This window comes from Dipodomys spectabilis, unplaced genomic scaffold (assembly GCF_019054845.1).
Source record: "Dipodomys spectabilis isolate Male_0828 unplaced genomic scaffold, ASM1905484v1 ptg000108l, whole genome shotgun sequence".
NCBI lineage: Eukaryota > Metazoa > Chordata > Mammalia > Rodentia > Heteromyidae > Dipodomys > Dipodomys spectabilis.
Window position 1 is genome coordinate 14,155,727 of NW_024870785.1, and position 27,969 is coordinate 14,183,695.

Consider the following 27,969-nt stretch of genomic DNA (forward strand, 5'->3'; position numbering starts at 1 on the left):
GGTAGAGTGCTTGCCTAGCATGCATGAGGCCCTGGGTTCGATTCCTCAGTACCACATACACAGAAAAAGCTGGAAGTGGCCCTATGGCTCAAGTGGTAGAGCACTAGCCTAGTGCCCAGGCCCTGAGTTCAAATCCCAAGACTGGCCAAAAAAAAAAAAAAAAAGTGACAGTTGCTTGCTTCAGTGAGGGAGTCTTCAAGTTCTTGGGGTTCAGTGGCACAGCATACACCAACCATAGGCCTGGTGAGTGGGATGCATGGCATTGTCTCCACTGGCAAAGCTAGAGAGAGAAAAGCAAACAATGGACTACTGTCTCAGCCCTGAGACATCCAGGAGACCTCAGCGCCTTTCTCAGGAGTTTTGTGTTCATGCCAGGTGGCAAGGAAGAGGCAGCAGGGGGAGAATGTGTGATATTCCAGGAGAATTTGTGCCAGTCCCCAGACTTGAACTCAGCACTTTGGTGCTGCTGTCCCTGAGCATTTTTTTTGCTTAAGACTAGAATTCTACCACTTGAGCCTACACCTCCAATTCCATCTTTTTGGTGGTTCATTGGAGGTAAGAATCTCACAGACTTGCCTGTCCAGGCTGGCTTCAAACCAGGATCCTCAAATCTCGGCCTCCTGAGTCGCTAGGATCACAGGTGTGAGCCACCAGAGCCTAGCTCAGTGATGAGTCATTTTGATCTCTCACCTGCTGAAGATCTGTGGTTCCTATAATACTCAAACCGCAGTTACGGTGTTTACCATCTTGGTACACAGTCCATCATCACTATTGCTAAGGCCTTGCCAGTAGGATTTCTGCCTTTGTAATTTTTTGTTGGGTTTATTTTTGTTTCTGGCTTTTTTTTTTTAAGCTCCAGGATAAATTTGCATCTGATCACTCTTGTCCTATCTGGCTGGTGGGATGTGACTGGGATTCATGCGTGGGCTGCAGAGTCCATCCAGGTCAAATGTCACAGGTAAGACTCAATCTTTGACCTCAGCTCCACTGTCCCAGTGAGCTGTCACCTACCTAAGAAACTTCTCCCCAACTTTAGCATGGGGTGTTTTGTGAGTTATCATAGAGAAGTTTTGGAAAGGTGAACAGAAATCTATCCGTTACACAGAATCAATCTCCTTTCAATCTTGGCAAAAAGGGAGTTCTCCTCCGTGGCTTGAGCAATCGTAGGAGGTATACTGGATCCAGAGTCCAAAGGTTTAGGTTTGAATCCTCCCTTTCCCATTTCCCTACTGCCTGACTTGGGACAGGCCTCTGCTCCTTCTTGCTCTCTGTTCCTGTTCGCGTGTAGTAAAGGTTCTCTGCACTCTGTAACTGTATGTGAACTTACTTAAAGATTAGACAATATGGACCATACTAAAGCTACCAGCACAACTATGTTCATTGCAGCATTATTTTACCATAGCTAAGATATGGAACCAACCCAGATGCCCCTCTGTAGATGAATGGATCAAGAAAATGTGGTATATATACACAATGGAATTCTATGCCTCCATCAGAGAGAATGACATTGCCCCATTTGTTAGGAAATGGAAAGACTTGGAAAAAATTCTATTAAGTGAAGTAAGCCAGGCCCAAAGAAACTTAGGTCCGATGGTTTCCCTTATTTGCAATAACTAGTATATGTCTGAGTCAAGCAGAAAAGGTCAGATAAGTTGATGTTAGGGAAATGAACCCTAAGATATGTATTCAAATGTTTTTTTCTTTCAGGTGATTGTTTCTAACACATTTATAAGATGATTCCTTTGTTGCTTTGTATGTCCCTCCCCCATGGTATAACCCCTGCTTTCACTATAATTGAGGTTGGTATAATTTGTGGAGGGGAAGGGAAAAAACAAATCGTTTAAATAGGGATACAGGTGGATCCATTGCAACAATGAGATGTACAAGTTGTTATGTGGAAAAACGAACATTACAACTTTGGCGGGGGGGGGGGGGGAGAGGAGGAGAGGATGGGAAGGGATGGGAAGGGGAAACAAAGGAGGAGGCTACAATGCTTGATAAGAAATGTACTCATTATCTTGCCCATGTGGTTGTAACCCTTCTGTACAGTACTTTCACAATAAAAATTTAAAAAAACAAAAAGTAAAATAAAAAAAGAAAAGGTGGTATATATACACAATGGAATTCTATGCCTCCATCAGAAAGAATGACATTGTCCCATTTGTTAGGAAATGAAAAGACTTGGAAAAAATTCTATTAAGTGAAGTAAGCCAGGCCCAAAGAAACATAGGTCCCATGGTTTCCCTTATTTGCAATAACTAGTATATGTCTGAGTCAAGCAGAAAAGGTCAGATAAATTGATGTTAGGCGAAATGAACCCCAAGTAAGGACTCAAATGGTTTTTCTTTCTTGCTATTGTTTCTAACATATTTATGAGATATTTCTTTGTTGCTTTATATGTACCTCCCCCATGGTATAACCCCTGTTTTCACTGTATTTGATGTTGGTATAATTTGTGGAGGAGAAGGTGGACCCATTGCCACAATGAGATGTACAAGACCTTATGTCGAAAACCGAACTTTACAACTTTGGTACAGGGGATGGGGGGGAAGGGGAGATGGGAAAGGTTGGTAAGGGGAAACAAAGGAGGAGGCAACAATGCTTGATAAGAAATGTACTCATTGCCTTGCTCATGTAATTATAACCCTTCTGTACGGTATTTTCACAATAAAAAAAAAGATTAGACATTAGGTACTGGGTAGTGATAGTTTTTCTTTATTTTTCACTTTTTGTCTATTTATTTTAGAGTGCACTTTTAGGACAAACCATTTTGAAAAATGTATGAAAAATAATTCATTTATGCAGCCTCAATATTTCATAGGATTATCATAAACATGTATTTCAGCCACATCCATAATACGCTCAAAAGTTAAGAAGTGTGTGTGTGTGTGTGTGTGCATGTGTGTGTGTGTGTGTGTGTGTCCTGGGGCTTGAACTCAGGGCCTAGGCACTGTCCCTGAGCTGTTTCTGTTCTATTTTTTTAGTGCTCTATCACTTGAGACACAGCTCCACTTCCAGGTTTTTGGTGGTTAATTGGGACAAGAATCCCATGGACTTATCTGTCTGGTCTGGCTTTGAACCACAGCTCTCAGATCTCAGCCTCCTGAGTAGCTAGGATTAGAGGCGTAAATCATTTGGTGCCCAGAAAAAAATCAAGAATTTGGCTCCTGGGGCTTCTCCTCCCTAAGAGCTAGGGATGAGACTGCAGATTGGTTGTGGGCTGAGGTAGCTCAAACTGGTACTCAGCATCCAGGGTTCCACTGGCACTAAGATGCCTAAGAGAGGAGATGTCGACAATGGGTAAAAAGCAGAGGGAGGGGCCTGGGAAGGTGGCTCAGTGGTAGAGTGCTTGCCTTGCATGCATGAGGCCCTGGGTTTGATTTTTCAAGTACCATATTAGTAGAAAAAGCCAGAAGTGGCACTTTGGCTCAAGTAGTGAAGTGCTAGCCTTGAGCTGAAGAGAGCTGAGGGACAGCGCCCAGGCCCAGAGTTCAGGCCCCATGACTGACAACAACAACAACCAGAGTAAGGAACCAGAAAGACTATGTCTTTCCTTAGGTTCTGTGGCAATTGATTCTAAAGTTATGTCACTGAATTATCCATTCCACACCTGACTCCAAACGACAGGAACAGATTTGCTAGCTGAAACATGTACACGAGAAAGGAGCTCGATTTGAGTAATTTCATACGGCAAGCATTGCATGCATTTGACTGTGGACGATTCTGCTGGTTGGTGTGATTGTGAGGGTTGGGTTCATAAATGAGTTAGAAAGTAGGACTCGTTCACAGAAGGTGAGCCTGGATTTAAAGACAGGCATGAGAAGAACAATCTAGGTGAGAAGATAAACATGAGAACTTCTTGTGGGCAGAAACAAGCAGAGGGTATCACATGATGAGACCAAGCAAGCATTCAAGAGAAAGCTAGCTTTCGTAACAGAGCTATGTATATAAATGCATACCTAGTACATATATACATATACACACATAGAATACACATATACATCTATGCATATGTATACATATACATACACGCATACGTTCATCTTTACAAACATCAGGAATCTGTTTTGGGAACTTGGCCTTCCACAATTTGGGGAGTAAACCATCGAGAGTCTCCCTACACAAACGGGAATCTATGAGCAAACACCTGCCGAAACTTAAGTCAGTTCTAGCTGCCTCTGACCTCCAGAAGCTGGAACCCTTCGTTATGGAATGAGATCTCCACACACCTAGTGTAGGAGTCGGAAAAACTGAAGGAGAAGTAGGAATGGTGGAGAAGCTGAAAGACCGGAAGTGGCCTCATACCAAGAAGGTGAGCCAGCAGATAAGCAATGACGTGTGATGGCTAAGTATCTATCTGCTGCTTCAGTTCTGCCCTCTGTATCTTGCATGAGAATCTCCCCTGTGGCCCAGAAATATAGTTTTAAAAAAAACTTTTTAAAAATTTAAAAAAAGATTTTGGAAAAATGTGTTCATTATGTCAAGTTGACATGTTACTGAATCACCACAAGAAGGTATGTGATGATCTCTATGTGTGTGTGTGTGTGTGTGTGTGTGTGTGTGTGTGTGTGTGTGTGTGTTGTGTTTGCTGGTCCTGGGACTTGAACTCACACTGGGACTCGTGGAGCTTTCTTAGAGGGAATGGATAATTCTTGTTCTATTCACACTGTTCCATGGTTAGAGACCTGTGGCAATGGTATGGTTCTGTTAATGGCTGGGATTAATCTGACATCTAAGTCTGTCATGTAAGTCATAGTTCATATCCTAAACTATTTCAAAACTCTAAGGGAACCAAACAATTAGAGTATTCTAACATTGTAATTCACAAATGTCCCATTCAAACTGGCTTTAAAAAGTGTGATTTAAAGTGTTTTTAAATTTATTTTTTCATCTATTTATTGTGTGTGTGGGTCTTGGGCCTTGAACTCAGGGTCCGGACATTGTTCCTGAGTTGTTAGGGTTGGGTTTTGCTAAAAGCTTGGCACTCTACCACTTAAGCTACAGCTTCACTTCTGGCTTTTTGTTGGTTAATTGGAGATAAGAGACTCATGGACTTTGATGTCCAGCTGGCTTTCCTCAGATCTCAGCCTCCAGAGTAGCTAGGCTTACAGGCGTGAGCCACTGGTGCCAGGCTAAGGCTGTTACTTCTGACGGGGGAAAAAAAAATCTAATATTACAACTTGCTCCTTAAAGTTAATGCATGGCTTCGTTAACTATAGTCAATGGTTTTGTAGATATCATGCAGGACCCCAAGAAAAAGAAATGTCCACTCACAAGAAGCCATGATAAGGGGGCCCCAGGATAGATGGGATGGCTGGAGGGGTGTTTCTCCCAGAGAAGGGTGAGGGTTGACTTAGGGGGCTCCCTGTGATGCAGCAACCTCAAGTCTGATCAAGACCTAAGGAACTTGCAAGTACCCAGGAGAGCTTTGTAGCTGGGGCGAGTAGTGGTCCACATCCTGGCCAGCGTCCATACAGAAGCAGGCCCTAGACAGCCCAAGTGGCAGAGGCTGCCATAGGAGAGCCACACAGCATTGCAGCACAACTGGCTCACTGTCAAACAGGATGCTCCCTGGTCAGTGACTTGACCTTGAGGACCAGCACTGGCTGACTGTATAAGACAGAGGCAGATCCGTGACCTTCCCATTCGGTGGGACTGGAGCCCTGTAACTGGCATATGTGTGGGGTAGAGGAAGGAGAGGCCATCCATTGGGTGATAACTGTGAATGGTCATCCCCTCTTCATAGGATGTGGGCATGCGCAGCTCAGAGGCAGGAAGTCCACAGTGCTATTTTAATGGGGGATAAAAGATGGCACATTTATACTGAGGACTATTACAGAGCCACTCCAAAAAAAAAAGAATTGTACTCAGGAGACTGAGAGCTGAGGATCACAGTTCAAAGCCAGCCCAGGCAGGAAAGTCTCTGAGACTTTTTTTTTTGGGGTCCGGTCATGGGGACTGAACTCTGGGCCTGGGCACTGTCCCTCAGCTCTTCAGCTCAAGGCTAGCGCTCTACCACTTGAGCCACAGCGCCACTTCCGGCTTTTTTTTTTCTGCTTATGTAGTGTTGAAGAATCGAACCCAGGGCCTCATGCATGCAAGGCAAGCGCTCTACCACTGAGCCACCTTTCCAGCCCTCTCTGAGACTCTTATGTCTAATAAACCACCAGAAAACCAAAATTGGAGCTGTAGCTCACAGTAGTAGAGAGCTAGCCTACCATTGTGAAAAAAAGCTCAAAGATAGTACCCAGGCCCTGAGTTCAAGCCCCATGACTGACAAAAAAAAAAACAAGAAGAATTGTATTTGGCATAGAAAAGTGAACAGAATGTGTTAAATGAGGAAAACCTCCATTTCATCTAATGCATATACGCAGGGGGGTAGAGGGAGGAGTTTTTATATAAATCTATTAAAATAATCTAGAAGGATAGATTCTAGCTTGTTATTTGTAATCACAGCATTCAAGGACTGTGAGAGAGTTTAATATACACTTAAAACATTTCTGAATTCTTTGTATTCATTTTAAAATATGATCACTAAACTCAAGGGGGAAAGACTATCATTTCCCCAACGGGAAAGGAGAGAAAAGTAGAAGAGTCCAATGTTGGTGGCTCACACCTACAATCCTAGCAACTCAGGAGACTGAGACCTGAGGATCAAGGTTGAGACAAATCTAAGAGACTCTTCTCTCCAGTTAACCACCAAAAAGCCAGAAGTGGAGCTGTGGCTCAAGGGGTAGAACATTAGCCTTCAGCAAACAAAGCTTAGGACTAATGTGTAGGCCATGAATTCAAGCCCTGAGACTCCTCCATCCCCCCCACCAAAAAAGGCAGAAGAGCTACAATCCCCCCACCCCAACCCAAGAGACCTTGAGCTTCAGGCCCTGAGAGAAATGTTGATGTAGGAAAGAGACTGGTCATGTATGTGAGAAGCTTGTTGATTGACCAAGGTCTTGAGGGGCTAGGACAAAGCTTTAGATTAAGGAGTAAGGACAGGGGACAGGGTTTAGCAAGAAGGGGAACCAAGGAGAACACAGACATAAAAGTAGAGCCACTTTCTCAGGAAGAGGAGGAGCCTGAAAGGAATGATAACCAATGGAGTCTTGCTTCCCTAATGAACTGGGAAAGAAAAAGAAAAAAGAAAAGAAAAGATGGGACACAGAAGAGAGGTGTGTGGTGGCTGCCTGAAGAGTGGAATCTAGGAGATTCCTGGACTCGATTGGATCTCAGGTCTTCAGAATCCGTCTCCGAGGATGTGGTGATTCTAATGCATGATAACATCTGGAACCGTTACAATACAAAGTTCCCTCCAGATGCATGGGACCAGTGCTGAGCCGATGGCACAATTATTGCAGTAGGGACAATGAATATATTTATCTGAATTTCCTTAGCACGGTTCAGCATTGTGGGAAGAGAACTCTTGGGAAGAATAGATGGCTGAACATACAGAATGGAGCTTGGGCATCATGGGGTCAGGAGGACCCGAGATGCAGGTAAAGGAATCTCTATATAACCTGGCTAACCACAAGTAACAGCTCCGTTGGAAGCGAGGGAGGTGAGGCTGGAATTTATGAGGAGGAGGTAAAGCAGATTCTAGAAAGTCTGACTGGATGAAATAGAAAAGCTGGACATTTTAATTTCTGTGTGTGTGACCGTCCTGGGGCTTGAACTCAGGGCCTGGGCACCGTCCTTCAGCTTTTGTGCTCAAGGCGAGGAATCTACCACTGGAGCCAAAGCTCCACGTATGTGAGGTATTCATAAGGAGCTCATTGTTGCTTAAACTGTTAATTCCTTAACAGTCGATACCTATTTTTAAAATCCTTCTTGCTTAATACGGCTTCAGACACTTGACTAGTCTTGAATGAAAGCTTTTACTGTGAGGGTGGATAAATGAAAGCAGTTTGGGCTTCGAATTAAGCTGTGGGAGGGAGGGTGGGTCTGGGTGGAGCCAGGGAAGGTTGGTAGTCATTGCTTATCCTCTTCATGTGTCTCAGAATGCTTTGCTTATGTGTTTGTGTGTATGCTGGTCCTGGGGCTGGAATTTAGGGCCTGGGCACTGTCTCTGAGCTGTTTTTTGTTTTATTTTGCTCAAGGCTCATACTTGTAATCCTACTCAGGAGGCTGAGATCTGAGGATTGCAGTTCAAAGCCAGCCTGGGCAGGAAAGTGTGTGAGAGTTATCTCCAATTAATCACCAGAAAACCAGAAGTGGCACTGTGGCTCAAGTGGTAGAGTGCTTGCCTTGAGCTGAAGAGCTGAGGGGCAGCGCCCAGGCCCAGAGTTCAAGCCTCACAACCGAGGAAAAAAAAAAAAAAGATTCTCCTGGGTTGTTGAACCTTGATCTTCTGATCTGAGCCTGAGCAGCTAGGATTACAGGCCTGAGCCTCCAGTGCCTTGAGAATGCTTTGGTGATAGCTGAAGGCTAGGAGTAGGCTGTGGTGGGTGAGGTGTTGTTTATGGTAATGAAGTGGAAAGTAAGACAATCGACTGAAGGTAAAATAAAGTAATACTCTCTCCTTCCCCTCCCTGAACATGAAATAAGTGTTCGGTAGCTCAAGCTCTCTCCAGACTCCAAAGAGGGAACCTAACCTGTCCTCATGTCTGCAATTGTCATCTCTAGGAACACATGGGCAGTTTCACTGTACTTGGATCCACAGCGCTCCTTACTTTGCCTGAGGCTCAACTTCATTCGAGAACACTTGAAAGGTTCTCCACAGATTTCTTTCCCTGGGCTCGGTGCCACTTTCCTTGAGTCCCTTCTCATCTTCCACATCCAATCCACCAATTTTAGGACACAGAGGATTCTTGAATCCTTGTACAGCTATGCTGTTGGAGCTGTCACTCAATTCTGTGGGTCTCTAATACTCTGAAAGACTGATCTACGCCTATTTCTGTTTTCCCTCCAAAGCCCTCGATCTGTCACAGCTAAGATGATCTCTTCAAAACTCAAAGATCAGGTGGTGTCATCTTCCTGTCAAATCCACTCCAATGATTTAAACTGCTTAGGTCTAACCCTAAAACTCAATTTACAAGGCTCAGTATGGTCTGATCTCGCCCGTCCCGCCCACAGCTCCAGGCTCATTCTGCACCAGCACGAGAGTAGGTGTTGCTTTCATTCTGCGATAAGTATCTAGCTGACCCACCCTGCCCCTCAAAACTTTTGTACAAACACTTCCTTCCCCATTTCACCACGTTCACCTCCAGTCTATAGCGTCTCAGCTGATCTCAGTTCTGACAGGATTTCCTTGAAAACACCTTCCGAGATCTCTCTGCCAAGGTAATACCTTCTTGTATTTGCTCATAGGAATCTAGCATTTTCTCTATAGAATGGATCTCACTGGTGACTGTACCTCAGCACATCCATGATTCGTTCTCTTACATCCTTCTCTTTGTTCTTTCACTCTTTCTCCCTCTTTCTCTTTCCTCTCTCTCTCTCTCTCTCTCACTCTCTTGCTCTCTCGCTCTCCTAGGCTCCGAGAAGAATGAGAATCTTGTGTGCTTTTGCTGAGAGTCAGTGCTTAGCACACAATGATTATGCCATAAATACTTGTCAGATGAATGAACGACCAAACTCAGAACAACCCTTGTGTATTGCTACCTGGGTTGCAGTAATGAAGTCCTGTTTCTCTGGTCTGTCCACTGGGATTTGGGGAACTATGTGGTCAGAAGAAACTCTTCAAACACAATAGTGGCCATGATCATTTAAGCGAGAGGTAAAGGCCAAAATGCTGGGGTGTCTCCTGAGTCTCTAACCGTGTAGATGCCAGAAAGTCTGATAACATTTCTGAGATTTAAATTCTACATTTTACCTAGAGATTAGGTGGTGTCTGCTGCCATTGGGATCTTTCCAGCAATTTCCCCCACATCTTCCTCTCCTTCCTTGCTGCCTACCTCCTCAGCTGGAAATGACTGAGGGCCTCCTGCAAAGGTAGGGGAGGGCCTGGCCTGGCCCAAATCTCTGTGGGAGCCTTGGAAAGGGAGTGCTCGGCGTGGGTATTCATTTCATGGGACTGCCTAGGCATTTTGAAACTACTACTGGGTTCTGTTTCTTCACACACACACATACCAGCTTTGTAAAACAAGGCTTGAGTTCTCTGGCTGAACAAAGAAGCTAGTGCCAAATACATCCCTTGTCTTTAAGGATGTTAAGCGCTAGTGGCTCACACCTATCATCTTAGCCTACTCAGAAGGCTGATATCTGAGGATCACAGTTCAAAGAAAGCCAGGGCAGGAAAGCCCATGAGACTCTTTTTTCTTTTTGGTGGTTGCGGGGTTTGAACTCTGGGCCTGGGCACTGTCTCTGAGCTCTTCAGCCCAAGGCAAGTGCTCTACCACTTGAGCCACAGCGCCACTTCTGGTTTTCTGGTGGTAAATTGGAAATGAGAGTCTCATAGACTTTCCTGCCAGGGCTGGCTTTGAACTGTGATCTTCAGATCTCAGCCTCCTGAGTAGTTAGGATGACAGATGTGAGCCACTGGCACCTGGTTCATGAGACTCTTATCTCCAATTGACCCCAAAAAGCCTTAAGTGGGCTATGGTTGAAGGGGTAGAGCACCAGCCTTGAGGGGAAAAAAAACCCTCAGGGGTCGGGAATGTGGCTTAGTGGTAGAGTACTTGCCTAGCATGCATGAAACCCTGGGTTCGATTTCTCAGTACCACATACAGAGAAAAAGCCAGAGGTGGAGATGTGGCTCAAATGATAGAATGCTAGCCTTGAGCAAAAGAAACCCGGGGGACAGTCCCCAGGCCCTGAGTTCAAGCCCCGGAACTAGTACCACCACCCCTCTCCCTGGGGAAGAAAAAAAAGACAGAGATTAACTTTGGTAGAACAATGAACTAATGTTTTCTTCATTTTTCTCCAGCTTGGATTAAAAAACAAACAAATAAAATTCTTCTTTTGTAAAGAATCTTTACACTAGAGGTATTCATATCTGATTTGAAAATTCCAAGTTATACCCCCAACCACCCACTTCTGAATAGGACCAAAAAACAAAATAAAACAAAACAAAACAAAAAGCAGAAGCCTTGCAATTGGGTAACATGTAAATCTCTCCTGGAACAGGGCCTATCGCTGTGGTTTGGCAACACAACCTGCACAACATCTCTTTTCTCATCTCCTGGAAACCAAAAAACTCAGCAAAGAAAAAATACCTAGAGCATAAAGGTAATGATTAATCTATTGGGCACACACACACACAAATACAAAGATTAAGGACTTCAGGTTGTAACTCTCTAATTGAAACAAACACAGCCGAGAATGGCACCAGCCCTAACTGGGAAGGCATTTGCATAATCAGAGAAATCTCATCAGACACCGCCAGGAATCTGTGAGGAGTTATTTAAGTTGTCTTAAGTCTCTGCATGTGCTAGTGAAGGTGAAGAGCAGCAGCAGCAGATACCAGCGCCGGAGTGTGTGGCTCACAGGATCCCCAAGATGCAGCCTGACAAGGAACAGGAGAAGAAGACCTTTACGCAGAGACTGGCCTTGAAGAGCAGCCTGGCTAAGGAGACACTCTCCGAGTTCCTGGGCACGTTTATAATGATCGTGAGTATTTCCTGCTTTCCTGAATTCTGACCCAGTGCTGTCTTCCCAGTCACCTGCCTCACTGCTGGAGAAGAGTTTTGGTTTGGTTTCTTTATAAATTATCTGATTCATCTCTTCCAAGAAGTCATACACTAAGTTTTCAAACAAGCAAGCCAGTGCTTTCTTCTCTGACTAACTTACTCAGAATCTAAAATGGCTTTGGGATGAAAAGTGAATTGTTAGACATTTTGCTTGTTAAGTAATTGATTTGTACCTTGCTTGCTTTCCACAAGCACTGGGGTGACTTGGGGTCATCTAGAGGAAGGACTGATAGCCAGTAAATTTGAATCCCCTCACTACAAGAGGGCTTAACAGCAACTGTGCTGCCAGATCACGTAACTTTTACTAAATCAGAAATTGTGCCAGGTAGGGTTGGTGTAGCCTAGCTTTGGTCTTGTGTCATTTTGCTCTTAATTCAACTCAAACAAATCACTAGAGGTGATTATAATAGAAGCAGTTATAATAACTTGCTAGAAAGCCAGGGGCTGGGATGGCTACTCAGGATGCAGAGATCTGAGGACTGTAGTTTGCGACCAGGCTAGGAAGAAAAGTCCATGAGACTCTTATCTCCAATTAACCACCAAAAAGCTGGATGTGAAGCTGTGGCTCAAATGATAGGACACTAGCCTTGAGCGGAAAAGCTAAGGGACAGCTCCAAGGCCATAAGTTGAAGCCTCAGTACTGGCACAAAACCAAACCAAAAACTTTCTAGCTAGAAAGGGCCAATTCTAAGATGCTTTTGAGGATTCACAAGATATTTTCTCAGCTATTGGAAAGTTTGTGTAAGTAGCTGGGGCATGTCCTAGCATTCTCTGAATCCTGAAGTTTGGAGTCCAACCATTTGTGGATGGAAAATTGCTGTCTTGTGTCAATTATTGATTTCAACCTGTTTTTAAAAAGCAAAGATTTCCTAGTCCAGCTATAAGTAATTTCATTTCTTTAAGATTATCGAGGATGGTCATAAAATTTCATACAATGAAAAGCTGCTTGCTTTACTTTAGAAGAAGCTAAGTCAAAAATTGACTCAGACAGTTTTGGATCTCTGAGATTCTTTTCCCTTCGTTTGCTAAAGTACTTCTTCGGGGTGGGGAAAGCTATATAGATCATTGCTTTTATTTCTTAGCTTCCCCTGCAGGAATCCTGAGCTTCTCTGACCACAGACAGTCTCAGAATTCAGGTAGAGGCAGTTAGGAAAAAAAGAAAGAAAATAAAAGCCAACAGGTTTCTAATTGTAGGCTTACTGGAAGTCTTCCTCAGTGACTCAGACTCTTGAGACTTAGTTGTCACCCTAGACTTTAATTTGAGTTCTCTGATGATCTTATTACTTGTAAAGAAATGAAGCAGTTTTTGTGTGAAGTTTTAGTGTTCTGCAGAAAGCAAAGAGGAAGAAATGGACTAAACATCCGTTTGCAGCTGGGAAAGGTTAAAGCCTTATTTCTTAACAAGAATGTTTCATAATCCCATTCTTTTTAAAATTGAAGGTTGCTTTAAGCCAGTTACTGTTTTGTTTATGTGACTAGTGGTAGCTCTCCCTCAGTTTAGAGTATGATACAAGGTGTGTGTACGTGTTGTTGTTGTTTTACTTCCGCTAGTCTCACCTCTCCCTCCCTAAGGCAGGTCTTAGAAATTCTAATCTTTCTCTAGCTTTATCTTCAAGCTAGCTGTTTGGAAACCCGCAGATAGTAGGTCAGAAAACCAATATTTTAGAAGGGTCCTCCCATACCCTGGAGGAAAGAATGCTTCTTGGAAAGATCTAGAAAAGGCTGAGCAGATAGGCCTGATTGGTTTTGGTTTTTCTCCACTGTGTGTGTGTGTGTGTGTGTGTGTGTGTGTGTGTGTGTGTGTGTGTGTGTGTGTGTGTGTGTGTGTGTGTGTGTGTGTGTGTGTGTGTGTGTGTGTGTGTGTGTGTGTGTGTGTGTGTGTGTGATTCCTGGGGCTTGAACTCAGAGTACGGGCCCTGTCTGAGCTCTTTTTTTTTTTTTTTTGGTCAGTTGTGGGGCTTGGACTCTGGGCCTGGGCACTGTCCCAGAGCTCTTCAGCTCAAGGCAAGTGCTCTACCACTTGAGCCACAGCACCACTTCTGTTTTCTGGTGGTTGATTGAAGATAAGAGTCTCACAGACTTTGCTGCCCTGCTGCTCAGGCTGGCTTTGAACCTCGATCCTCAGATCTCAGCCTGCAGAATAGCTAGGATTATAGGTGTGAGCCACCAGTGTGCAGCTCCCTGAGCTTTATTGTTGCTCAAGCCTAGCACTCTACCACTTGGGCCACAGCTCCGTTTTCAGCTCTTTTCTGGTTAATAAGAATCTCATGGACTTGTCCACCTAGAGTGGCTTCCAATCTGATTCACAGATCTCAGCCTCCTGAGTAGCTAGGATTACAGGTGTGGGCCATAGGTGCCTGGCTTCCCTCCCCATCTTTTGTAATACTTTGTTTTGGTGCTCAGTATCCAACCCAGGGTCCCAGGTTAGCTAAATATACACTCCCATTGACCTAATCCTCACAGCCCTCTCAGTCTTTAAGCCTTAAGTCATAGTCTTTATCCAATCACATTTTGCACATGGTTGTCTTTGCCTCAACCATGTCTAAGCCATGAAGTCAAAGATTCTGGAGGTGTTGCATCCAGGGAGGACATGGAAGCTAAGCTAGGCCCCTCCCTCCATGCCTCTTCATCTCCTCATCTTGATAATAAACCTATCATTCCTTGAGTTCTGTGAGGTGCACAGCAAGTTAATTAAACCCATAGAGGGGGTTGTAGGAAATCCGCATTGTGGCTAACCTGTCCAGAGCATGGGTAGGACAACCTGGAGCTTACCGGTGGCATGTAAAGAGGAAGCCCTGGCGTGCTCTCCAGGTAGATTTTGTCAGAGCTGTTGCTGGTAGGGAGAAAATGTCACACCTTTTGGGGTCACAGATCTTCTGTGTTGGTGATTGTGGTATGAGTGCAGAAGAGAAAGAAGGTTGTTTTTCTTTTTTCTTTTTTTTTTGGTCAGTCATGGGGCTTGAACTCTGGGCTTGGGCGCTGTCCCTCAGCTCTTCAGCTAAAGGCAAGCACTCTACCTCTAGAGCCACTGCACCACTTCCAGTTTTCTGAGTGGTTTATTGGAGATAAGAGTCTCACAGACTTTCCTGACCAGGCTGGCTTTGAACCGTGACCCTTAGATCTCAGCCTTCTGAGTAGCTAGGATTATAGGTGTGAGCAACCAGCGCCCAGCAGAAGGTTTGTTTTTTTTACACAAAGATGTAGGAATTAAAGACATACAATCTTAATATTTACATGTTGAAAAATTAACCTTTCTGGATAAACCATTCATTCCATCAAAGGCTCAATTTCTATTTCTATCATGTATTTCTTTTCTAAAGTGCACCCTAATTAAACTCTAATTGTAATTATTATCTTCAATTTTGTTAAGATTTCTGGGGATATACAGACAAGTTTCTGCACAAGCGTAAGGTTTGTGTGTGTGCTGGTACAAACAGGTGCACACACGTGCCAGTCCTGGGCTTGAACTCAGGACCTGGGCACTGTCCCTGAGCTTTTTTTTCAAAGGGCTAGCACTGGAACACTTGAGGCAGAGCTCCACTTTCAGATTTTTGGCAGTTAATTGGAGAGCAGAGTCTCACAGACTTTCCTGCCTGGGCAGGAACCATGATCCTCATAGATCTCAGCCTCCTGAGTAACTAGGATGACAAGCCACCAGTGCCTGGCAAGATGTATTTTTTTTAACCAAGGAATCCACATAGTTTTGCCCAGAGGATATCCACAGTAATTATCCCTTGTTTATTGAGAATGTTCATTTCATCTTGCACAAAAGCTTTCCCGGCTGGTAAACCCTGGGAGAAGGAACACTAAGCCAATGGCAGAGGGTGTGCTCTTGAGTTGATGGGGTTAGTTTCTCCCCTAGATGCTGGGAGCCTGGTATGATGTCATTTTTCTCATCTTCTCAAAAATCAGCATGGAGGGGAAATATCTCCAACCTTATTCACACTCTAGTATAAGTGGCTGGTGAGGGTTACTGATGTCACTAAAGGAAGAGAAAGTCTATGAACAATTCTTTGTAAACTACAACTAAAACTGGCAATAATTACATCATATGCCAATGAACTAGCTCTACTTTGGCCTTTCAGATGCTGGAATAGATGGCTGTCATCTGTACTCATGTCAGGCAGAAAGTCTACAATACATCTTGCTTCTCTCACAGAAAAGTTTCAAAGAGTTGAGGTGCCAGGGAAGGGAGTATGAATTAAATATCTAATAGAGGCCAGGCTCTTTAGATACATTTGTTTAGTCTCTGTGATGGCCATACTACTCATAATTACTTTTGTAATAATTAACTGCAAATTGGCTTCTTTATTGTTATAAATAACTCAGATGAAAAAAAAAATATGATGGCTCAAAGAGATACAAGTAACTTTCCCAAACCAAGAAAGCACCAAATTAGGTTTCTTTTTAAATTTAGGATGTACAGCTTCCTTTCCATTTCCCATCCATTGCTGGAACAAGTCAGACTCCTCCCTCGACTCCATCCTTCCACAGAAGCGGGGTGAGAAGGAGCTGGTGATTTGCCTATGGCTGTAAGAGCTGAGCAGATGGGTCCTGCTGTGGAGCAGAAGAGTGCTCCGTGCAGGTGGAAAGGTGTGAGGTGTGGAGATGCAGGGTAGAATCTGGTGATGGCTTGATGGATGGCACACACCAGAAGCTAAACTAACACTAAGACTGCTCCCCCAGGGAAATAACACTGTCACGTGCCTGCTCCTATGTTACTTGACAGAACTATGGCTTTGTGCAATGAATTTAGTCCTCCTTAGATCTCTGATTCCTCAAAGGCAGCTCACACTTCACAGTGAGTTTGTGGAAATAGAATACCCATTATGTGTGCGAAAGTTTTGACTAAGGATGCTCGGTAAAGGATTCCTCACAGTGCCTTTCGCTCTCCTTGTGAGAGTTTCTAGTACCTGACCACAGCAGTTGCTTTGTGCTCTCCTGGCCATCTTGAGCTATTTTCGCCCCAGCATCTGCCATGCAGCTGTGGGAAACACAAATGAGACCCTCTCAAAAAGGTGCACAGAATTTCAAATGTCTCCTTTGGGGATGAACTTTTATGTCTACTCCTCGTTTTATATATGCTCTTCATGAAACTGATGGCTAGTCCACTGAAATGGATGGGAATTACAAGTAGGTAACATCTTGTGAAGTGAGCAAGACCCTTGATCTATGTCCTGAAGAGATACAGAAAAGTAAGGAACTATCCTGAGTCAGCTACTGATGGCTCATGCCTATCATCCTAGCTACTCAGGTGGTGGAGATCTGAGGATCCAGGTTTGAAGCCAGCCTGCGCAGGAAAGTCCATGAGATTGTTATCTCCAATTAACCACCAAAAAGCCAGAAGTATATCTGTGGCTCAAGGGGTAGAACACTAGCCCTGAACAAAAAATACAAAGGGACAGTGCCCAGGCCCTGAGTTCAAGCCCCAGTACTGGCACCTAAAATAAATAATGAAAATAAAAGGATCTTCAGGGTAGAGAAGATGGGAAACAGGCAGTATGGGAGGGAGGCAGAGAAGGAGGGGAGGGAGAGGAGAGGGGGATGGTTGATGGTATATAAGAAATTTAGATACTGCTGTGTTTTGTGCTTCCTTTCCTGCTCTCTTTCTAGACCTATGACCAGGGTTTCCCCCTGACCAGGGTCACAGAGTTTACAGTTCTAGTCTAGGAGGAATCTCAGCTATAGTAACTATAGAAGTTTTATGGTCTTAAAAATATCTTGATTCTATTCATTCTGAGCTAAAGAGAATATACGGTCAGCATTTAGAATGAAATAGGGCAGTGTTTTTTAAAAGTCAAGGGAGACATCTGCTTTGCAGTGTGATCTGAGCTACGTGTAGTGGCCTACTTCATTATTTGAATTCCCAGGTGCTGGCTGGGCAGCTCTGAGACAGGGGTGGGCAGATGTCATTGGCTCGTTTTATTGATGGAGGAGCTGAGTTCCAGGCTGATGCAATCCTGTGTCCTCTGAACCAGCCCAGAACACAGCTGTCTTGCCTTAGGCCCTTGAGCTTCCTCTGTGCTTTTCCTCCAGAGAATACAGCATGTACTCATCTAAATTCAGCTTTTGTTCCTATCTTTCCTGGAAGAGAGGGGAAAGGCTGCTGACCAACTCCATTCTTCCAGATGGGGAAACAGGTGTAACATACTTAAAGAATATGCCCGAGATCACCCAGCCTTTGAACCCAAGACTCGATATCCTGACCCCAGTCCCAGTCTTAATGTGTGAATATTTGCTGAGAATGAACCCTTCCGTGTGAAAGTCCAAGAAGAGATCTGATCCATGTTTGTAGCCTAAAATCTATTAAGAGTTGCCAAGATGGTTACATAGAACAGTCACAATCACGTTGAGGACATTAATTATATTAATTATTAGGGGATCTACTGCCTCAAAAATGTATTCAAAATTCTTGTAAACACCGGGATTCTGAGCTGGTCCAGACATCACTTCATGGACCTGATGAACACACTGCCCTGTGCAGCACAGTTTTGTTTTTTTCTCTTCTAGTGTTTCTATTTTCTAGGTTTCTTTTTTTAGAGACTGCCCTTTGGGCCCAGAGTAAAGCCCCAACAATACAGTGGGCCTCAAGAGACCCTAAAACTCTTTTTTGCTTTCTGACTCAATAATTCCCTGCTCTTCCTTGCTTGCGGTTTCTCGTTTCCAGTGCTTCCCAGAACCATCTCCTACTCTGAGTAAATCTAGGATGATCAAGACCTTGAGTTTGGCCTGAAGATAACAAGTCAGAAGCCCCTGCCATCAGCAGCACCCTTGGCTGCTTCTGGTCAGAGACCGTGCTTCTGAATCTTGAATGTCCTATCAAGGCCTATGTGTTTATAATGGCTTAGTTAGCAGCCTGTGGTGATGGTGGTAAGAACCTTTAAGGAGGAAGTGAGGTCCTTGTTGGGGGGGGGGTGCCCTTGAGGGAACACTACAGCTCTCCTTCTTGCTTCCTGGCTGCCATGAGGTGAATAGCTTCCTCTACCCTCTACTCGCCACCATGGCGTACTGTCTCACCACAGGCCCTAGGGCAACCCAAGCCAGGTAAAATCTCTGAAACTCTATGAGTAATTTACCATAGGTATTTGATGATGGTCATTCAAAGCCGACTGATAGGCTCCATTGTTCTCTGATTCTCACACAGGGCTTTGGAGAGCAACCCTACCTTGTTTCTTGTTCTTACTTTCTGTGCCATGCTTAAGTCCTCCAGAGGTGTACACTTTTTGCATCTGGATGTTCTTTACCTTTAAGAAGAACTCCAAAGACCTAAATCAGAATGTATGGAAGAGCTGGACACTCAAGGTTCCCTGCTGGGGGGCGGGGAGAGTTGCCTTGATGGTTACAGTGGGTGTTAGGGAGCCTGAAGCAGGTGTTTAAAGGTTGCAGGCTGTCTGTTTCAAATATGGTGATAAGGGGGTGTAGACTTATGGCTCATACTGTACCAGATACTTTTTAATCCTTAAAGAAAAGAAAAACACCCGCAAACTCACAGGTAAGGGAATTGTTCTCATTTCATGCATGAAGACATTAAGGGTCAGTATGGTTCAGTGACTTACTACCCACAAGCCAGCATTCAGCAGTGCTGGAATTAGATCTAATCCCTCCGACTTGGTCTTTGCAATGCTCAAGTGAACATTGCCATGTATGCTTCTTAACTACTGTGTTGGCTTCATATACCCCGTGTATCTTCGACCACCTGAGATTTTCCCTCAAAGACACTTTTAGGGACTTACCCACACAGGTGTTGATTCATTGTAGCTGTCCTGCAGCATGGCTGTAGCTGGTTTATAAATCCACATCCCTTGGTGAACTGTTATGTTGGAAGCTGTTGGACACACACACACACACACACACACACACACACACACACACACACACACACACCACACTATTACAATGAGCCCCTTTGCACAAGTTTCCCTGTATGTATTTCAAGAAAGGCACAGTGGACTATCAGGTGCTCCCACCTGTAATCCTAGCTATTCAGGAGGCTGAGATCTAGATGATGGTTGGAAATCAGCTTGGGAAGCAAAGCCATTGGAGATGCTATCGCCATTAAGTTAAAAGCCAGGCTGGAAGCATGGCTCCAGAGATAGAGTACCAGCCATGTGCAAGAAAGCTGAGCAAATTGAAAGCCCTGAATTCAAACCCCTGTACTGCCAAGAAAAAATAATCAAGAAAGCTTCCCTTGAGTTTATTCCTAGAACTGGGTCTCCTGGTCTTAGAGTATGTATGTATGTCTTCCAGTCTTAGATAACTGCTTTTCAATGTAGTTTCAAAATCTGTACTTGTATTAGCCACACACATTGTTTCTATCACATAGTCAATGGCTCTTGGTATTCTCCACTTTTGTATTTTAGTTTTGCTCGCCTGACAGCTAATTCTTTTCTGAATCATTACTGTTCCTCTCTGCAGATTGCCTATATTCATGGCCTCAACAGAATTTTCTTCAGTATTTTGTCATTTTGCTGAACAGTTATAGGATATTAGTGGTTTCTTATAGATATGGATGCTAAAAAACAAAAGTCCTGTTTTGGGGTTTAGGATTTCGCTTTTTTTATTTGGAACTTGCAATCATTAGACTTCATTTCGATGGATGATATGGAGTGGGTACTTGTTGTGATGTCTGGAAAGAGTCAATTGTCTGGCCTTTGTTTCTGACCTGTCTCATCTCTCAGCTATGCAGCTTTACAGCTCACTTTTTTTTTTCTTTTTTGTATGTAGGGTTTCTACATCTAGAAATTCAGTTCCAATGATCTATTTGCCCAAACTTTGAGCAATGCTTATTTTTTGGACATCACTTTCTAATTGTCTTTTCCCCCCGATATTTGTTGTCATTTCTTTCAACATTGTTTTGGTTGTTTTTAATCTTTTTTTTTTTTTTTGCCAGTCCTGGGGCTTGAACTCAGGGACTGGGCACTGTCCCTGAGCCTCTGTGCTCAAGGCTAGTGCTCTACCACTTGAGCCACAATGACACTTCTGGCCTTTTCTGTTTGTGTGGTACTGAGGAATTGAACTCAGGGCTTCATGCATGCTAGTCAAGCACTCTACCACTAAGCCACATTCCCAGCTCGTTTTCAGCCTTTAAACCCTCCTTGTAAATTATGTTTATCAAGTTCTGTAAGGACACTATGGAAAGATTGGCTGGAATTATACTGAATTTATATAATATTCTAGGTAGAGCTAATGTTTTCAGAACTTTTAATTTCTTCCGTATAAAACAGAGCTTTCATAGGTGTGCTTGTTATATATTTCTGTCAAGTTTTATGACTTCATGTTAGTCATATATATCTTTCATTAGATATACTACAGATAATTAACATTTACATTACCCTAAATAGCTTTTTTGTTGGGGAAAACACTTAGAAATCTGAATTCAGTAATTAGTAACAACACATTGTTACCAAGTATGGTCATCATATCCTACAGTAGAGCTACTGAACTTGTGTCTCCTGTCTTTTGGTATACTCTAACCAACATCTCCTGCTCTGAGCCACACCCCCAGCCCCTTAATACCCAGGATTCCACTCTTTGCGTCCAAGTTCAACTCTTTAAGATTCTCGTGGGGCTTGAACTCTGGGCCTGGGTGCTGTCCCTGAGCTCTTCAGCTCAAGGCTAGCACTCTACCACTTGTGGCTCCATATCTTGACTACTGTGCACAGTACTTCAATAAACATGGGAGTGCCTTTGTCTCCCCCCGCCTCCCTGGGGTGCACATCCAGCAGGGGCATTGCTGGATCATATATTAGGTTTCCATGAGAAGTCTCTATACTGTTTTCCATAATTAACCTACAGTCCCACGAACAGCATGCAAGGGCTCTCTTTTCTCCACAGGAGTGGTATCTTCTTACAATTATATTTTAATTGGTTATTATTAGCTTGGTTTATGTGTGCTGATCCATTTTCAGGGGTCTTCCAGACTGAGTGTGACCCAAGGGGCACTTGATATTGTTGGGAATTGTGGGTGGAGAACTACCTTCAGGGATGTCATCGGCACATTCAGACCCATGGTTACCCGGATGCAAACACACACGCCTTTAAAACATAATTATAATTATTTTGTTTTTCTGGCCCCTAAGATTACAATAAACTTTTTGTCCAGCTAAGTATTTGGGATGAGTTGAGGGCAGGTCAGAATAGGGCAGTGTTGTTCTTCTCAGTATAGTAGAGATAACAGAGTTTAATCACCTCTCATTTCTGGGGCTTGTGATACTGCCTTGGAGAAGGAGCATTGGGTTGGCTGTTGGCCTAGACACCTGGCTTCCAAACCGCCTCACCATGGTCTCCTTTCGAGAACAGCTGGTTCTTGTGGGGTGACTGATCACATCCTAATATTCCCTCAGGTTGCAAGACACCAACTATTTACCTTCCATCAGAAAGTCCAAGTTGCAGTCTTTGCAGTTCTTGTGTGCTTATTTTTGTTCTGATTGAGAAAGTTTTATTCTCCTACTGGAAACTAACTGCTTGGAAAGCGGTGCGTAAATACACATTATGTCCTTGTAAAGAGAACACGGAGAGCCGCAGGAGATGCAGTGTCGGGAATCAGAGGACTTGCTTTGGGTTTGGGTACTGTCACTTAAGATATGTCACTTGGACATGATTTTTGTGAAGTCACTCAGGCTTCCAGTTTTTAAATAGTTGTAAGCATTGGGAGGAATGATAAGGAATGTATGAGACTGTGTGACCCAGGGTGGCCAGGCTATAAGGGCTCCTCTTTTGTCCATCGAGTGGTTAAAATGATCCCAACCACACACTGCTTGCTACTTCTATGAAAACCTTCCTTTCCATATTAGTGAAGTGGAGACAGTAGGAGAACTTTTCTTGCTGTCACTCTTCGGGTTAGTGTATGGAATGCACTTAGCTCACAAAAACCACTCAATAAATATTTGTTGCTGTTGTATGTCTGAGTGAAAAAACACAGTGGGAGCAGACAGGCAGAGGTGGGAATGACAAACAGCAGCTCAAAGGACTCAAGGGCCTGGCATGTAACCTGGCTGATGATTCATGTCATGACCACAGGTGTGCTCCAGGGATGGCAAGTGAGTAGTGGTAAGGATGCAGGTTAGATGGAAAGTTCAGCAAGACATGGGGACATTGGCTATATGTGCAACCAAGCAACAGGCAATAAAGTATATCCTCAAGCTAAATGCTCCTCAAGATGACGATGGAAACTATAAATCAGCCGGGCACCTATAATCCTGAGCATCATGGTTTAAAGCCAGCCTAGGTAGGAAAGTCTGTGAGACTTATCTCCAACTAACTACCAAAAAGCTAGAAATCGAGATGTGGCTCAAGTGGTAGAAGCCTAGACTTGAGGACTTGGCCCTGAGTTCAAGCTCCAGGACTATCAGAAAACAAAGTGAGAGTCATGGGATTAGTTGATGGGGCATGGTGTGATGCCAAGTACTGGAGGATGTCCATTTCCGACAGCTTAGAGCTTATCTAGATACTCGCTGGAAGTCTGAGGAGCTCCAGGGATGAAGGGACAGATGTCCAAAAGAGGACTCAGGGAGGACAAGATGCTACTTCTGTTTATTGGATGCCTGATAGGTGGAAGAATCCATGATCCCCCCATATCCCCAAAAGTAGATCTGGAAGTCACAGGAAGTAAGCCTCTCCATCTTCATACGTGAAAGGACTCCTAAAGCCTTAGACCAGTCAAAAAAATCTATAGACCAAGTTCCTACTTCCCCTTGCAGTGGTTGGAAGTAAGAGAAGGGGATGTGGCCCAGAACTGGGAGTAGATGGACATCCAAAGGCAACTGATCCTTGTACCATGTGTCCTCTGACTTCAGGGGAGCAGTGAACCGAAATCCTTCTCTTTGTATTAAATAGTTACGAATTGGTTTCTCTGAGGGGACTCAAGACGAACCCCTGGGGACTGTTAAATTGTCTGCAGACTTTCATTCTTAATCTTGAGCTCTGCCTTTTTCATCTCATGTGTGAAGAAACATGATGGCTGGTTAGGATCTTCTTGATAAGGAAACTCCACAGTCATAGTCGCCGTTTCCTACAATTGGGGTGTGAAAAGTATTCTTATACCTTGTGTTCTCCTGTCCTTAGATAATACTTAGAGCTTCATATTCAGCTTTCCTTATAGTTATATCATATAACCTCTTCCTTGCCTAATTTATAAGTTAAACTTTTTAATAGGCATGTATGAAAAACACAGTACATGTAGAATTTGGGAACAGCTCATGGTTTCAGACATCCACTTCAGATCTTGGTGTATATCCTGCAGATAAGTGTGAAGACCTAAGATTGTTGCTCTTCTTCAACAGGGTGGCTAATTTGACATATAAAGAGCAATCATCTAATGATTCCTATAGGCCCAAACTACCACAGTAGCTTTTCAAACTACATATAGTCATGTGCTACCTTATTTCATAGCCAAACTTGTATGTGACTCCTCCATCTTTCCCAAGAACTCTACTTCAGGTTTTTTTCTTTAATTTTTAACTCTACACTTTTAAAAACTTGAATAATAAACCTTGGAATCATGTTTGTTATGCATGCATCTCATGTTGTGGCTGTATGGTAGTCTACTGAATGGATATGCCATCACGTAGGCAAGCTTTTCTGAATACGGATTCCATTCTCCAAATGCCCTTTACCAGAGTGTTCATTGTTGTACTTCCTTGGGCAACTGCTCACAGATTCTTACTATAAGCACGAAGCAGTGAGTTTGGAAGCCTTGGCTCTCCAGGATACTGCAGTCTCATTAGGGACCAAAGACATAGGGGCATGGAGGGCATGACTGCCAAATCTATTCTTTTATGGTTTTCCTTTAGTTTCTTCACCATCAGACAGACTTGCTAAATACAAGCTACAAATGGCCTCTCCACTAACTAACTGGATTTATATACAAGTGTCTAGCTGGGTGCCAGTAGCTCAGACCTGTAATCCTAGCAACTCAGGAAACTGATATCTGAGGATCAAGGTTCAAAAACTAGCCCAGGCAGGAAAGTCCATGAGACCCTTATCTTCAATTAACCACCAAAAAGCTAGATGTGGAGTTGTGGCTGAAGTGGTAGGCAATCCAAGTGGGAAGGCCTAGCTCTGTTTACAGGGAGAAGCCAACAGCTAATCCCGTCTAGAGGATAATTTCCCTGGAAGCTACCAGAGCTTCTGATTAATTTGAAGGGACCAATGGATCAAGAGGACATAGGGTCTTTCTGAATTATTTCTTACAATCTCACATCGATCTATAATGATCTCAAAGAGTGTAGTTCTTAATCCTGAAACCTAAATCATTGTGTGAACATAGCTGATTTTAAAAGTCTTAGGCAAGACTTTCACATTGTGCAATCCCAGCAAAACATATCCAACGTTAGACGTAGCCTTGGGTCTGCCATTTCGCTATCTGTGAATAGCTGGAATATCAAATTTTGATATGGATAATAAAGTCATGGAAACCCATGCCATGCATCTGCTTAAAGAGTACTTGGTACTGTGAATATCTGTTGTTTTTGACAGTGGCCATCCCATTTAGGTAAGCTTTCCTCCCTTCCAGGTCCTCGGATGTGGCTGTATTGCCCAAGCTGTCCTCAGCCGAGGTGTCTTGGGAGGAATCGTCACTATCAATGTGGGATTTGCTATGGCAGTCGTCACGGCCATTTATGTGACTGGAGGTGTCTCAGGTAAGCAGTGGATGAATACAGTAGTAGTATTCATCCACTCAACAATTCCCAATCTGCGGCACAGTGCTGAGTACGTTTACCTTCATTGATACCTATCTCTGTAATCCAGAAAGAGAACATATTTGATCCCTTTTTCACAACTGATTAAGTTAAAATGGCCAACAATTGCTAAATGATAGTATATGAAGCCAGCACTTAGCAAGAGACAAGAGATAGAACTGAAAACCCACAATTGATCCATTCCTAAGCCTAACCACTATGTCAGTGTCTTTAGGAGTCAACGTGGTCTTTAACGCACTCTATCTTACACTTGTAAAGCCTCTTCCCAGAAACCTTGTAAATAGCTTGCAAAGGTTATGCAAACAGACGCAAATTCCGGGACCTTTATTGCCCAGCCCAGAGAATCCAGAATCTTGTAAAATGGAAGTGCACATCTAATCTAGAAAGTCTTCATCAAATGCTTCCCTGAGGGGGAGGTAGGTTGAGCAAGAGCTTTCTGTAAGGTTCTGAGAAGCAAAATGAAATGCTGATATTGAACGCAGCCCAGAAACCTAAGAAGAGACTGTAGAAGGAGCTTTGAATCCTTCAGCAGCCCGATATGGGTACGGAGTCCTGAGACTATTGGTGACAGGGGAAGAAAGGGAACCGAGAAACCAATGCTGACTGGCCCCTGAGCTGGGTCCTGGACATCCTTCATCTCCCTTCTCCTTCACAATAACACTCTGAGGCAGGTATTATTGTCTTCACTCAACAGAAGAAAAAAATACTGGGGCTGAGAGATGGGTAAATTGCTCCAGTCCTGCAGGGTGGGGAGAGGGGTAAAGAAATGGAGCAAAGATTTGACCCAGGTCAGCATGATGATAAAGCTCACATTCTTACATAACTTCCCAATGGTCTATTGTGGTTTAAAGGGTCCAGACAGAGGACCGTGCAGGTGAGCTGGCTACCTTGGTCTGTGCGATGATTGTGTGGACTCACTGGAGCCTCCCAAAGCATGATACCTCAGATGCTCTTTTTTTTTTCTGGCTGACTTCCTCAGTCAGACTCAAGTGTGATGGTCCAGTAAGACCTTGCTGTGTTTGCTCTTGGTTTGGCATGAGCAGTGTCTCCACATAAGCCCTTGTTGAGTTTTGTTCTGAAACAAAATCCAACACAATAGCACACTTGAGGTAGGGCACATGAATAACCCAGGGATCTTTTCTGAATATACCAAGGCTAGATTGGAGTATGGGCCTTGGACATAAAACACATTCTTGGTTGAAAACTTAGCATGCAGGGGGCTCACAGCTCTCTCTCCTACAAGCTCAGGTAAGGGTGGTTTCTTACCAACTGTGCAGGGTGGAGAATGGGCATATTTCCATTGATTGTGATTTATGAGTTTGGAGTATTTTACCTGAATGACAATCTGAACTGAACCCTGTCATGTAATTAGCTAAGATTAATTGGTACCAGACTCTGCAATGCCATTACCATTTTTCGCCTATATACCTGTGTTCATTGACTGATGTACTTAAGGATGAAGGAGTTATCACGGGAGGAAAAGTGAAAAGTGTAGGGATGTGGTGGGAAGGGTTAAGAGGGAGTGAGACAATGACATGGAGCCTTCTCACCCATGACTGAACTGGAATTTAAATTCAGGGATAGAGGGATGAGGGCCAGAAAGGAGGAAACTGTTCACCACAGGTTGCATTTCTAGGTGAGAGTTAGGGCCTAATCAAATTGTTTAGGAGACTGAGACCCCAAATAGAAACAGAGCAGTGTCTGAGGTCGGCTGAAAAATATAGCAATGAGTTGGAATGGGAGCACCTGTCACCCTGTTTCTGTTTGAAACCTACCACACGTGTGTGTGTGTGTGTGTGTGTGTGTGTGCGTGTGTGTGTGTGTGTGCGTGCGTGCGTGCGTGCGTGCGTGCGTGCGTGCGTGCGCGCGCGCGCGCGCGCCCTGGGGCTTGAACTCAGGGGCTGGGTGTTGTCCCTAAGCTTTTTTCTCTCTCTCTCAAGGTTAGCACTCTTTGTACTTTTGGTACTTAATTGGCGATAAGAGCATTCATGGTCTTTCTTGTCCCGGCTGGCTTCTAAGGATCCTTAGATCTCAGCCTCCTGAGTGGCAAGGATTACAGGCATGAGCCTCCCACACCTGGCCTTAGAGACCAGTAGCTTGGAAATACGTAGCGGCCACAGAGACAACCAATACACCAGGCAGAAACAGAAATGTGATTCATTTTGACTGGGAAAGTCAACTGATATTTCCTCTCTCTCTCTCTCTCTCTCTCTCTCTCTCTGTTAAACTACATTAACTGTAGAAAGGGAATTTATTGGGATATTTACATGAATGGATATATAAATATCTTTGGTTCTTTTGATAGTACTGGGATTTCATATAATCAGGTGGAGAGCACCAATGAATCTTGGTGCTCACTACTGTAGTTCTATGTGTGTTATCAAAGTGAAAATTCTTAACATAGCTATTTCTAAAGCACTGGGTTATGAAATAGAAGATATCCCCTTACTGTAAAGAAGCTCAGCCATCCTGGTCTCTTGTGAAGGTGTCAATCTGAAGCAATCACTCAGAGCGCAGATACACCCTGTCTCTGTAGCCTCTAGGTGGTAGTTATTTTTGACACAGACTTTTGCGAATAAAATTCATCACAAAAGCAAAATGGGCTTTGCTTAATGACAGATGAACTATAGGGTATCTCTATCTCAGAA

General features: G+C 43.8%; 1 protein-coding gene across 1 annotated transcript in view; it reads left to right on the forward strand.

The window, feature by feature from the left end:
- The first annotated feature begins 11,387 nt into the window (after positions 1–11,387).
- The window catches only part of Aqp9 (aquaporin 9), a 28,062-nt gene continuing 11,480 nt past the window's right edge, over positions 11,388–27,969 (forward strand). Inside the window, exons 1-2 of the mRNA XM_042687830.1 lie at positions 11,388–11,541; positions 25,135–25,261. Of these exons, the coding sequence (XP_042543764.1) occupies positions 11,431–11,541; positions 25,135–25,261 (238 nt within the window). The 5' untranslated portion in view covers positions 11,388–11,430. The remainder of the gene's footprint in view (positions 11,542–25,134; positions 25,262–27,969) is intronic.